Source organism: Rattus norvegicus, chromosome 6, assembly GCF_021556685.1.
Source record: "Rattus norvegicus strain SHRSP/BbbUtx chromosome 6, alternate assembly SHRSP_T2T, whole genome shotgun sequence".
Taxonomy (NCBI): Eukaryota; Metazoa; Chordata; class Mammalia; order Rodentia; family Muridae; genus Rattus; species Rattus norvegicus.
The window spans coordinates 6,338,622-6,350,828 of NC_141539.1; the positions used below are offsets into that span (position 1 = coordinate 6,338,622).

General features: G+C 44.2%; 1 protein-coding gene across 2 annotated transcripts; it reads right to left on the reverse strand.

Moving 5' to 3' along the window:
* Positions 1-609: 609 nt before the first annotated feature.
* Positions 610-11,422, reverse strand: LOC148005010 (nidogen-2-like). Of its 2 annotated transcripts, XM_087554915.1 has the most exons (3): positions 10,905-11,422; positions 9,778-10,084; positions 610-818 (listed from the first exon to the last, which is right to left on the reverse strand). In XM_087554915.1, exons 1-3 carry the CDS (start codon positions 11,130-11,132, stop codon positions 799-801), a joined length of 555 nt encoding a protein of 184 aa, XP_087411041.1. In that variant the 5' UTR covers positions 11,133-11,422; the 3' UTR covers positions 610-798. The 2 variants fall into 2 exon arrangements, with proteins under 2 accessions (XP_087411041.1, XP_087411040.1); XM_087554914.1 differs by lacking the exon at positions 610-818 and having other exon boundaries at positions 9,728-10,084.
* Positions 11,423-12,207: the final 785 nt, after the last annotated feature.

Consider the following 12,207-nt stretch of genomic DNA (forward strand, 5'->3'; position numbering starts at 1 on the left):
GTTAAAGCATCCAGGGACCAGCTGTGATGCATACTATTAGCTGTCAATCTGACAGTATTTACAACCATCCAGGAAACAGTCACCAGGCATGTCTCTGATAACGTATCTTGATTAGATTAATTAAGGAGGGAAGACCCACCCTAAATATAGACACCACCATTCCCTGGGCTCAGGCTTGCACTGCATACAAAGAAGAAAGAATGCTTAGAAACAACACCCATCTTTCTCTGCTTCCTGACTACAGATACAATGTTTCCATCCTTTTCTGAAGCAACCTCCACGCTCCCATCCCTCTCCCAGGATGCAGCCCAGACTAGGGCAAGCTCTCCTACCACTCACACTCAGTTCCCATTCCTGTGGTCCTTCCAACCCAAATGAAATTCCTCATCAACAAAAACCTTTGACATACTATCTAACTCAGTTCTAGATAACACCCTCCTCCCCAGTGAGAACACAACAGCCTTCCCCTGACACCAAAAACACACAGAGCGACAACAACAACAACAACAACAACAACAACAACAAAAAAAGCGGTACCCATCATTACTCAGATCTTCCAGCCATAACCTCTTTGCTCTATGAAGTGACAGTTTAAGAAATCTCAGATTAACTAAATGAACAAACACTTTATTTGATCATTTTTTTTCTTCTTTTTTTTTCCAGAGCTGGGGACCGAACCCAGGGCTTTGCGGTTGCTAGGCAAGCGCTCTACCACTGAGCTAAATCCCCAACCCTATTTGTTCATTTTTTTAATGCAGTTGCACGATGCCATTCTTGCATGCCAGGTAGAACACTCTGTCACACCCAATGTGAACATCCTGGAGGGAATGAAGAGAGCAGAAACATTTCACACTGTAAAGATATTATTCCTCTGATGTCATTTCCAGTGACTAATATTAATATTACTATACCAGATGTAGAAATCACATCTACCAGATGTAGAAACTATGTAGAGATCACAGAATCTTCCAAGCAAAAGAGATTGGTGTGTGCCAAAATCTACCTCAAAAAAAAAAATCTATCAAAGCAAGAGTTCAATCCCATGGTCTTCAAAGTATTCAGAAGAGCCTTCCACAGGAGTAATTGAAAACACACCCTGTGCTCAAAACCTCATCGAACGGAACAAGTCCTGAAGCCCATTCAGCCTATGGCAATATCTGAAGAACAATATGGATGTTTGGAAAAGTTAAAAAACAAGAAAGCTACAGAATTTTCCCCACCAAATTCCCCTACAAAAAGATAAGAAAAACAAAGGGGAAAAAAACCCAAAACAGTAATTTGGAAAACCCTCCATTTAAAAAGTACTTATAGAGAGGGCCAGAGAAGGCTCGAAAGGTAAATAAATCCCTTGCCTTGAAATCCGAGCTCAGTTCCAGGAACCCATGTAAAAGGGGAGAACTGGTACCGGAAGGATCTCCTCCCAATCTCTGCATGTGCACCCCGATATGTGCACACATAAATCATACAAAACCACATACCATACATGTCCTACACACATACCATACACACACCCCACATATATATCATGCACACATAAGTGGCCTCAATGCAGTATCCACGTACCATACAGACACCACATACTCACACACAACATGCACACACCATATGCATATAAACACACCATACAAACACACACAAGCACACATCATGCACATACACACATCATACACATAAACTATACACAGACACACACACATATACAAACACACACATAATGCACAAATGCAGACATACATACACATCATGAACATGCAGACACACAATTTCATATACAGCATAAACATAGAATATTTTTGTTATGTTTTTTTTCTTTTTTTTTATTAACTTGAGTATTTCTTATTTACATTTCGAATGTTATTCCCTTTCCCGGTTTCCGGGCAAACATCCCCCTAGCCCCTCCCCCTCCCCCTCCCCCCTATATGGGTGTTCCCCTCCCCATCCTCCCCCCATTACCGCCCTCCCCCCAACAATCACCTTCACTCGGGGTTCAGTCTTGGCAGGACCAAGGGCTTCCCCTTCCACTGGTGCTCTTACTGGTCCATTCATTGCTACCTATGAGGTTGGAGCCCAGGGTCAGTCTATGTATAGTCTTTGGGTAGTGGCTAAGTCCCTGGAAGCTCTGGTTGGTTGGCATTGTTGTTCATATGGGGTCTCGAACCCCTTCAAGTTCTTTCAGTCCTTTCTCTGATTCCTTCAACGGGGGTCCCGTTCTCAGTTCAGTGGTTTGCTGCTGGGATTCACCTATGTATTTGTTGTATTCTTGCTGTGTCTCTCAGGAGAGATCTACATCCAGTTCCTGTTGGCCTGAACTTATTTGCTTCATCCATCTTGTCTAATTGGGTGGCTGTATATGTATGGGCCACATGTGGGACAGGTCCTGAATGGGTGTTCCTTCTGCCTCTGTTTTAATCTTTGCCTCCCTATTCCCTGCCAAGGGTATTCTTGTTCCCCTTCTAAAGAAGGAGTGAAGCATTCGCATTTTGATCATCCGTCTTGAGTTTCATGTGTTCTGTGCATCTAGCTCAATTCAAGCATTTGGGCTAATAGCCACTTATCAATGAGTGCATACCATGTGTGTTCTTCTGTGATTGGGTTACCTCACTCAGGATGATATTTTCCAGATCCATCCATTTGCCTATGAATTTCATAAAGTTATTGTTTTTGATAGCTGAGTAATATTCCATTGTGTAGATGTACCACATTTTCTGTATCCATTCCTCTGTTGAAGGGCATCTGGGTTCTATCCAGCTTCTGGCTCTTATAAATAAGGCTGCTATGAACATAGTGGAGCACGTGTCTTTTTTATATGTTGGGGCATCTTTTGGGTATGTGCCTATAGCTGGGTCCTCAGGTAGCTCAATGTCCAATTTTCTGAGGAACCTCCAGACTGATTTCCAGAATGGTTGTACCAGTCTGCAATCTCACCAACAATAGAGGAGTGTTCCTCTTTCTCCACATCCTCGCCAACATTTCCTGTCACCTGAGTTTTTGATCTTAGCCATTCTCACTGGTTTGAGGTGAATCTCAGGGTTGTTTTGATTTGCATTTCCCTTATGACTAAAGATGTTGCACATTTCTTTAGGTGTTTCTCAGCCATTCGGCATTCCTCAGCTGTGAATTCTTTGTTTAGCTCTGAACTCCATTTTTTCATAGGGTTATTTGACTCCCTGGGGTCTAACTTCTTGAGTTCTTTGTATATTTTGGATATAAGGCCTCTATCTGTTGTAGGATTGGTAAAGATCTTTTCCCAATCTGTTGGTTGCCGTTTTGTCCTAACCACAGTGTCCTTTGCCTTACAGAAGCTTTGCAGTTTTATGAGATCCCATTTGTCGATTCTTGATCTTAGAGCATAAGCCATTGGTGTTTTGTTCAGGAAATTTTCTCCAGTGCCCATGTGTTTCAGTTGCTTCCCCACTTTTTCTTCTATTAGTTTGAGTGTATCTGGTTTGATGTGGAGGTCCTTGATCCACTTGGACTTAAGCTTTGTACAGGGTGATAAGCATGGATCGATCTGCATTCTTCTACATTCTGACCTCCAGTTGAACCAGCACCATTTGCTGAAAATGTTATCTTTTTTCCATTGGATGGTTTTGGCTCCTTTGTCAAAAATCAAGTGACCATAGGTGTGTGGGTTCATTTCTGGGTCTTCAATTCTATTCCATTGGTCTATCTGTCTGTCTCTGTACCAATACCATGCAGTGTTTATCACTATTGCTCTGTAATACTGCTTGCGTTCAGGGATAGTGATTCCCCCTGAAGTCCTTTTATTGTTGAGGATAGTTTTAGCTATCCTGGGTTTTTTGTTATTCCAGATGAATTTGTAAATTGTTCTGTCTAACTCTTTGAAGAATTGGATTGGTATTTTGATGGGGATTGCATTGAATCTGTAGATTGCTTTTGGTAAAATGGCCATTTTTATTATATTAATCCTGCCAATCCATGAGCATGGGAGATCTTTAAATCTTCTGAGGTCTTCTTCAATTTCTTTCTTCAGAGGCTTGAAGTTCTTATTGTAGAGATCTTTTACTTGCTTGGTTAAAGTCACTCCCAGGTACTTTATATTATTTGGAATTATTATGAAGGGTGTCATTTCCCTAATTTATTTCTAGGCTTGTTTCTCTTTTGTGTAGAGGAAGGCTACTGATTTATTTGAGTTAATTTTATACCCAGCCACTTTGCTGAAGTTGTTTATCAGCTTTAGTAGTTCTCTGGTGGAACTTTTGGGATCACTTAAATATACTATCATATCATCTCCAAATAGTGATATTTTGACTTCTTCTTTTCCAATCTGTATCACCTTGATGTCCTTTTGTTGTCTGATTGCTCTGGCTAGAACTTCAAGAACTGTACTGAATAAGTAGGGAGAGAGTGGGCAGCCTTGTCTAGTCCCTGATTTTAGTGGGATTGCTTCAAGTTTTTCTCCATTTAATTTAATGTTAGCTGGTTTGCTATATTTGGCTTTTACTATGTTTAGGTATGGGCCTTGAATTCCTATTCTTTCCAGGACTTTTATCATGAAGGGGTGTTGAATTTTGTCAAATGCTTTCTCAGCATCTAGTGGAATGATCATGTGGTTTTTATCTTTCACTTTGTTTATATAATGGATCACGTTGATGGTTTTCCGTATATTAAACCATCCCTGCATGCCTGGGATGAAGCCTACGTGATCATGGTGGATGATTGTTTTGATGTGCTCTTGGATTCGGTTTGCCAGAATTTTATTGAGTATTTTTGCGTCGATATTCATAAGGGAAATTGGTCTGAAGTTCTCTTTCTTTGTTGTGTCTTTGTGTGGTTTAGGTATAAGAGTAATTGTGGCTTCATAGAAGGAATTCGGTAGTGTTCCACCTGTTTCAATTTTGTGGAATAGTTTGGATAATATTGGTATGAGGTCTTCTATGAAGGTCTGATAGAATTCTGCACTAAACCTGTCTGGACCTGGGCTCTTTTTGGTTAGGAGACCTTTAATGACTGCTTCTATTTCGTTAGGAGTTATCGGGTTGATAAACATAGATTATTTACATACACACACACACCATACATAGACATACATATTCACATGTAGCACGTAAACATATACATACACATACATGCACACACAGAGAGAGAATAAAATGAAATAAAACAACCAAGTCCTTACATAAAGGAGTTCTACCACAGGATCATTACATGGCAGGAACAACACATCGCCTTGGTTAATTCTCATGACAACCCTAAAAAGTCATTACTACCATGTCAATCTACAGCTTAGAAAATGAAGACTGAGGGCTTGTGTCTTCCAAGACCACTGTTGCAAGTGTTTTCTGCCTTGTTCCTGACTTCAGAAGTACCTGGAAGGTGTAATGAAAGAATTACTGTGCCTATGGGTGTTGCTCGTTCATGAAGGACTTACTTAGCTAACCTTCATGAGGACTTGTGTTCAAGTCCCAGAACTGCAAAATTGAAGGAAGAGCTGGGAATATGGTTCAGTGTGAGGAGTTGCTATTCAAGCATGAGCACCTGAGTTTGATCCCTAGAATACACACTGAACAAAAACAGTCCTGGTGTCTGTCAGTCCCAGATCTGTAGTCCCATAGGAAGGAAGGCAACTCCACGAGCCTTGTCAACCAGCAATCAATCCTGGCTTAGCTGCTGAGTACTGGGTCAAAGGGAGGTGTGCCTGAAAATGATTTGAAAGGGAGCTGGGTAGAGTGCTCAGCAGGTTAAAGGCACTTACCTCGGAAGCCTGATGACCAGAGCTCAATTCCCAGACCCCATCAAGGGGGATTAGCAGAGAGCTGACTCTGAAGTTGTGCTGTGACTACCACAGTGTCAAAGCATGCACACGTACGCAGAACAAAGAAATAATTTTTAAAAGGTGGATAGTGCCTAAGGAATGACACTCAAAGTTCTTCTCTGGTCTGCACACACATTCATCTCCACACAAATGTGAGCCATGCATGAATGTCTGTGTATGCCTGCACATGCGCACACATGCACAGGCCCACACAGAGACACAGGTACCGCATGCACGGACACCAAAAGGAAACTGTCAAAGACTGTTTCTAGTGAAATGTTGCTAATGAAATGAGAATCCTAAGTAGTAAACTCATCTCTCTGGGGCTGTAACCTTCATGTCAAATAAACACTAAAACACTTGGGACCCACCGCAGCCTCAAGACCCCAGAGCCTCAGTGCAAATGCTTCTTGCTCTAATTTTTTTTTGTTTGCTTTTTCTGTTGCAAGAGGCTAGCTAATTCAGCTGAATTTTCCTTGAGAGCATCAGAACATAATTTCAAAGTGAGGTTATCATCAGAAGCATCCTTCACAGCAACTTCACTCCAGTTCACACTTCCTTTGAATATGGCTCCAAGAACTGTCCTAGCACCAAAGCCACAATGAACACTAAAACACTAACCTTATTTATTAGATGTCTTCAGAAAAAGTGCAGCGATTGTTACTGTAACTACTTATATGATTTGTGTACAGGAAATGGGTCTTGCATGAAAAATGTAAGAAAGGGGAAAAGTATGTCTTCTAAGGTGACTTTGCCTCACTTAAGGCAGATTTGAAAATTATTTTCTCTTCTGTGATATAAACAGTAATTACTGTACTTATCCTGTGGGACTGTGTTGAGAAGACAGTATAAAACACTCCTGCAAGAAGGTAAGGAGAGGGGGGCAGAGGGATGGCTCCCTGGTTGAGATCATTGGCTCTTCTTCCAGAGGACCCATGTTCATTTCCCAGCACTCACATGACAGCTCACAACTGTAGGTAATCCGATCTAGGGTATTCCACGGGCACTGCATGCAACGGTGTGTAGACATATGACCCATGTGCATAAACACAATTTAAAAAATTTAAAGAGAAGTCTGATGGTGTGAACAAACAGACTATTTAACAGTTGTCTAAGTAGTTTGCCCTTTGACCCTTACTAACTAAGGTCACCAGAAAGACTGTGGCTTAGCTAGTAGAGTGCCTGGTCAGCCTGCACTCTCGGTTCAGTTCCCATCAAATGGGTAGGGTGTGATGCTGCACACCCACTATCTCAGCACAGGTCAGTCAGGTCAAAAGGATCAGAGATTCAAGATCATCCTCCATTATGAGGTTTGAGGCCAACCTGAGATGCATGGAGGGGGGGGTGATCAAAAGCAAAACAAAAGGAACAATATAAACGTCAGACTCCCCCACTTCAAATCGTTCAAGGCTGCCTACTTCCAGGAACCAATTGCAGTCCTCAGAGGGGACAACGTCTCTACCCTTGAGTGATCCTGCATCAGATCCCAGAACCCTGCTCTTCTGAAAGACACTGTGCCTGCCATGCCCCTAGTACATTAACCTCCAGCGCACAGGCTGATACATGCTCTGCCTTCTATCCTAGAGAAATTGCTTGCTCACTGAAACCTACCCAAATGGAATCCCTGAATCAAGATGGGTTAGGAGGAAGCTCTAGCTGGAGAGTCTACCATATTACCACAACAAAAGGTTATCAATGGTGTTCCTACTAAATGTAAGAGAGGCCATTCAGAGTAAGAGCATTCTGCTTAGAGTCTATGTCTATTTCAGTGCCGATATAAGGAAAATGGGTAAAAGTAGTTTCTGAATTAACAAATATCGACTTTGTTCAGATAGAGATTATACATGATATATATGACTCTCTGCATATATAACCCTAACCCTAACCCCTTACTCCTAACCCTAAACCCTAGCTCCTAACCCTAATCCTGTGACACAGATTTTTTTAACATTACAGGAGAAGCTGGGAAGGCAGCACACCCTATGAAGTACTTGCTGTGCGTGCATGAAGTCCTGATTTGAATGGCAGCACCCAGATCAAAAGCAGGTTGTGGCAGCACACTTGTAATCTCTGCTCTGGAGAGAAAAACAAGCAGATCCCTAGGGCTCACTGGCCAGCAAGCCTAGCCTAACTGGGGAGCCCCAGGTCCCAGAGAGACCCTGAGTAGAAAGACAAGATGGCTCCCAAGCAAAGACATTTAAAGTTGATCTCTGGTTCACACATGCATATGCACACATGTGCATGCACACCCACACTCTCACTCATAAATTAAAAATTTAAAAAAAGACTGTAAGAAAATAGAAATATTAGAATTGGTGACCTAGTTGCTTGTATTAGAAAAGTTTATTTTTTTTCCACTATAAGCTTGTTATACATGATATTAGATAAACGTTTTAAAAAGAATGTATGAATGAATGACTGAGTGAATGAAACTTAACAGTGGGGATTGTCTTCTCTAGCCTTCTAGCTGGCCTGCCCGAAGGAGGCAGTGTTTGAGTTGAAGGTATTCTGTTGAACTGTAATTGAGATGTCAAACCCAAGGCATTACAAGGCTAGTCAGTAAACAAACCTGGATGTTAACCTGTCAAGTAAGAAACTGTAACTTCAAACAATGTTTATTTCTCCATCTCTGCTGGTGCAGGCTTTAGGAAAACATGTCTCTTCCTTTAAGTTCACAGAACAAACACAGGAACAATGGGCAAGCTCTTAGGGAAGACATCACTTCTGTAGCTCAGAGGCACTAGGGGAGTTAAAGCAAACACAGATTTGCTCCAGGTCTATGGCATTTTACACCCAGGTGGAATTTCACAAGAGGACTCTGTCTCTACCTACACCAGGAATGAGGCCATTTACCCTCACCCACCCATACCCGCTTCACATGTTGCCAAGACCAAAGCCAGAGCAGAGTTGGTGTTTTCTCCAGGGAGACTGCAAAGCAGGCTCCTGCAGACAGAAGTATGTAAACTGTTATAAAGGCAATGTGGAGAAAGCTACAAGGAACTTACTAAGAAGTTCATGGCATGCTTGCTCACTCTCCTGTGATGTCAGCTAAGGCTGTGCAGTGTTTTGACACTTTAAAAAGTGTTGGCTTTGAAGAGGTGGCTCAGCACCTTGTAGTCCATTCAGCATGCTAGCTCAAATCTCTGTATCCACTGTCAGTCAAGCAGTTCACAACTGCCTGTATGTAACAACTCCAGCTTCAGGGGGCCCAAGCCCTCTTCTGGACCTACCAACACAAGCAGACAAATAGAAACACACACACACACACACACACACACACACACACACACACACACACACAAACACGAATAAAATAAAAACCTTATAATGCGTTTTATAGTATTGATTATAGTAAAAATGTCACAGGAGCAACCTTAATGACCACTAGGAAGGGTGAGATTTTATACGGTTGTAATAAATGTTTCAGAAATACACTGACCAGAGCATACTAAACAGCAGAACAAGCAAGTAAAACAGTAATATGGACACTGTGGACCCACTGTTGTCAACAGCAACAATATTAAAGAAATAAATAGAAATGTACACACGAACCTACAGGTTATTTTTGGTTTCTCCAGACAGGGTTTCTCTGTATTCGGTCCTGGAACTCACTTTGTAGACCAGGCTCACCTAGAACTCACAGAGATCTGTTTGCCTCTCTGACTTTGCTGGGATTGAAGGTGAGTGACACCACACCCAGCTCATATTAAAAAAAAAGTTGTTCCTTTTTAAATTTCCCAAATTTTAAATTTTTTTGATGAATATATCATTAGAACTATTTGTGTACTTACAGGTGATTCCAGAAAAAAGAAAAAAAAACCTGTAAAGTGCCTTAAGTTCCCTCAGGGTCTTTGGTATCTGCACCTTAGTCCCTCATTTTACTAAGTGATTTTCTTAGTGTTGAGGAGCAGAATCAAGGGAATGCCTCTTAGCCAATGTCTTAGTTTCCGGTTCAAGCCAAACCCTTCTGTTTATTCAGCTGCAGGGTACCCCTCGCTTACCTCTCCAGACCACGAAGCCCCAAGCCTGTCCTCCTCCTAGGCGCCCACTTGCTCCCAGGTGGCCAAGAAGAAGTGGGTAGGGGGGAAGCTGGACCCGGTCAGCGGGAAGTCTGTGCACAGGTAGTAAGCAGCCAGACTCAGCACAGCCCAGGAGGTGTCCTCCATACAGGATCCGGCCACTGCTGTGACTCGAGTGGATGTCAGCCAGGAATGGGGCGATGGCTGGGAAGTCAGTAGGAAAATCATCAACGACATATGAAGTCTCCCTGGGTAAGTCCTGGGTGGAGATGATGCCATTGGTGCCCACCTACAATAAGACCACAGGGCAGTGAGACAGTTCAGCAGGTAAGGGCACTCTGCTGTCAAACCTGATGACTTGAGTTTTAGGACCCAACAGAAGGTGGGATTAAAAAAAAAACAAAACTGGTTGTTCTCTGCTCTTCACACACATGAGGTGACACGTGAATCCCGCCCCACATAAACATTTTTAAAAGGGCAAAACGGTGGTCGCTCATACTGGTGGTGGGCAACCACCAGTCGAACGCACCTACAGTCCGAGTTCTACTCGAGTCAAGAAGACTCCCTCCTCTTTGCAGGTTGAGACACATCCTGGGTAACAAACTCAACTTTGGCGACTGCTCAGGTGCACTGAGACCCACAGGTTTGGCCACTCTTTTTTTTTTTTTTTTTTTTTCGGAGCTGGGGACCGAACCCAGGGCCTTGCGCTTCCTAGGTAAGCGCTCTACCACTGAGCTAAATCCCCAGCCCCAGGTTTGGCCACTCTTGAACCCACTCATCTTTCTCCACCACTGCGCACCTTGGGCGCCGTGTCCTTAATTAGATTGCTATGCCTGCGTGCACAGCCTCCCACCATCCCTAAACGCAAACCGCACCAACCTCCTCAACTTCATCTTCCTGCCTGGGAAGTCGAAGTAGAGGGGGACGGTTCCAGTTCTCCCTTGAAATGATCCTTATTCCTCCACAGTAGGGATCAAGAAGCTGCAGCGCCGCTGCTAAGTGTGGTCCACAGTGGCGATGACAGTTAAACATGGAGGTTAGTTGCTCCACACCCTGGGAAGAAACTACAACCCCACACCAAGCCACGCACCTCTGCGAGCTGAACTTACATAGACGTTGCTGAACTGGACACCGTAGAAGCGTAGAGGTACTGCTAGCTTCACAGCCACGGAGCTTTCCACTTCTCCCTCCCCCGGCAGCCAGTCTCCCCACGACTTCCCATAAGGAAAGAGCTCTTCAGAACGCAGAGCCCCGGCTCGTGACAGCAGCACCAGCACCAGGAGCAGCGATAGCAGTGATGGCGGTGCCAGCCGCCTGGCTGTCGGGTCCCAAGACATGCTCACTCCTCCCTGGCTCTGCACTCCACACCTCGAGTCTCTGCAGGCCACTATGCCCGCCAGATGCCCACTTGGACCTTTGGTCCACAATGCGGGCCCAAACACCGCGCTGATTGGCTACAGCTCTCCGCCACTGACCAATCAGCGACTCTGAAAAAGTTTGCCAGCGGCCACTACAACTGGTTCTCATTAGGTTTTCTAAGACTGCTGTAGTTTGGTGGAGCAGCCTGCCTGGGAAGGTGAGACTGTTGACCGGATCTGGTCTAGGCTGTCCCAACTACTCCTGGTCTACCCAAAAGTCTCCAGTATGGGTTATGACGCTGCAGGAGGTGACCTCATGGGCTGGAGGGATGCTCGGCCCGCTGTGTGCTCTAGGTTGGCAGAGCAAGGGAGGGTAATGAGATTACACACTGGAGTTTTCTCCCTGCCCAGGCGTCCTGGGTACCCCTCTCGCAAGAGGCCAGGCCTTCCGATAAAGATTCAAAGAAGCTTTGTCTCTATCAGGGGACTGCTCCGCCCCACCCACATTTCCTGCTGAGAAGCATGCCTTTGTGAAAGGCTGACTCCCAAGTTCTATCCCCAATCACTGGCTAACCTTTGGGAGGACACTGCCACCCTCTGAAATGTCCTCCCTAGCTGTTTACCTTCCCTGGGGCAAACCACCCCAGCACAGACTGTGAATCCCACTATGTTGTGACACCATTCAATTGGAGCCTGGAGTGAAGCTGCCTGGCGCCAGGGCGGGACAACTGAGTGTTTTCTCCCAAAGTAAAGGAACTGCCCTAGCAGGAGGCCACAGAGTCCATAACCCCAGCTGCCCTGTAGGGCTGGAAACCTCACAACCTGGAAAGCAGCTGCACCTGTGTTGGGGAACCCCCTCCACTATAAACATCCCCTCTGCTCTAAGCCTCGGGAGCCCGATGAGATTTTATTACCATTTTATTATCAGGAGCATGAAATTTCCCACATACAGCCAGTTTTCTCTCAGCTAGGCCCACCCCCCCACGGGCTCCTTAGAAGCAAAGGTAGCTTTAAAAAAGCCTTAGAGATACTTTAAAGGACTCCCAAAACCAGC

What these genes read in the sequence shown, in the direction of transcription:
- LOC148005010 (XM_087554914.1), bottom strand. Translation starts at nt 11,132, where the DNA reads ATGTCTTGGGACCCGACAGCCAGGCGGCTGGCACCGCCATCACTGCTA. An exon ending in TCCAGTTCAGCAACGTCTAT is followed by an intron (nt 10,085 to 10,904) that starts GTAAGTTCAGCT and finishes GTCTTATTGTAG; the next exon opens with GTGGGCACCAATGGCATCAT.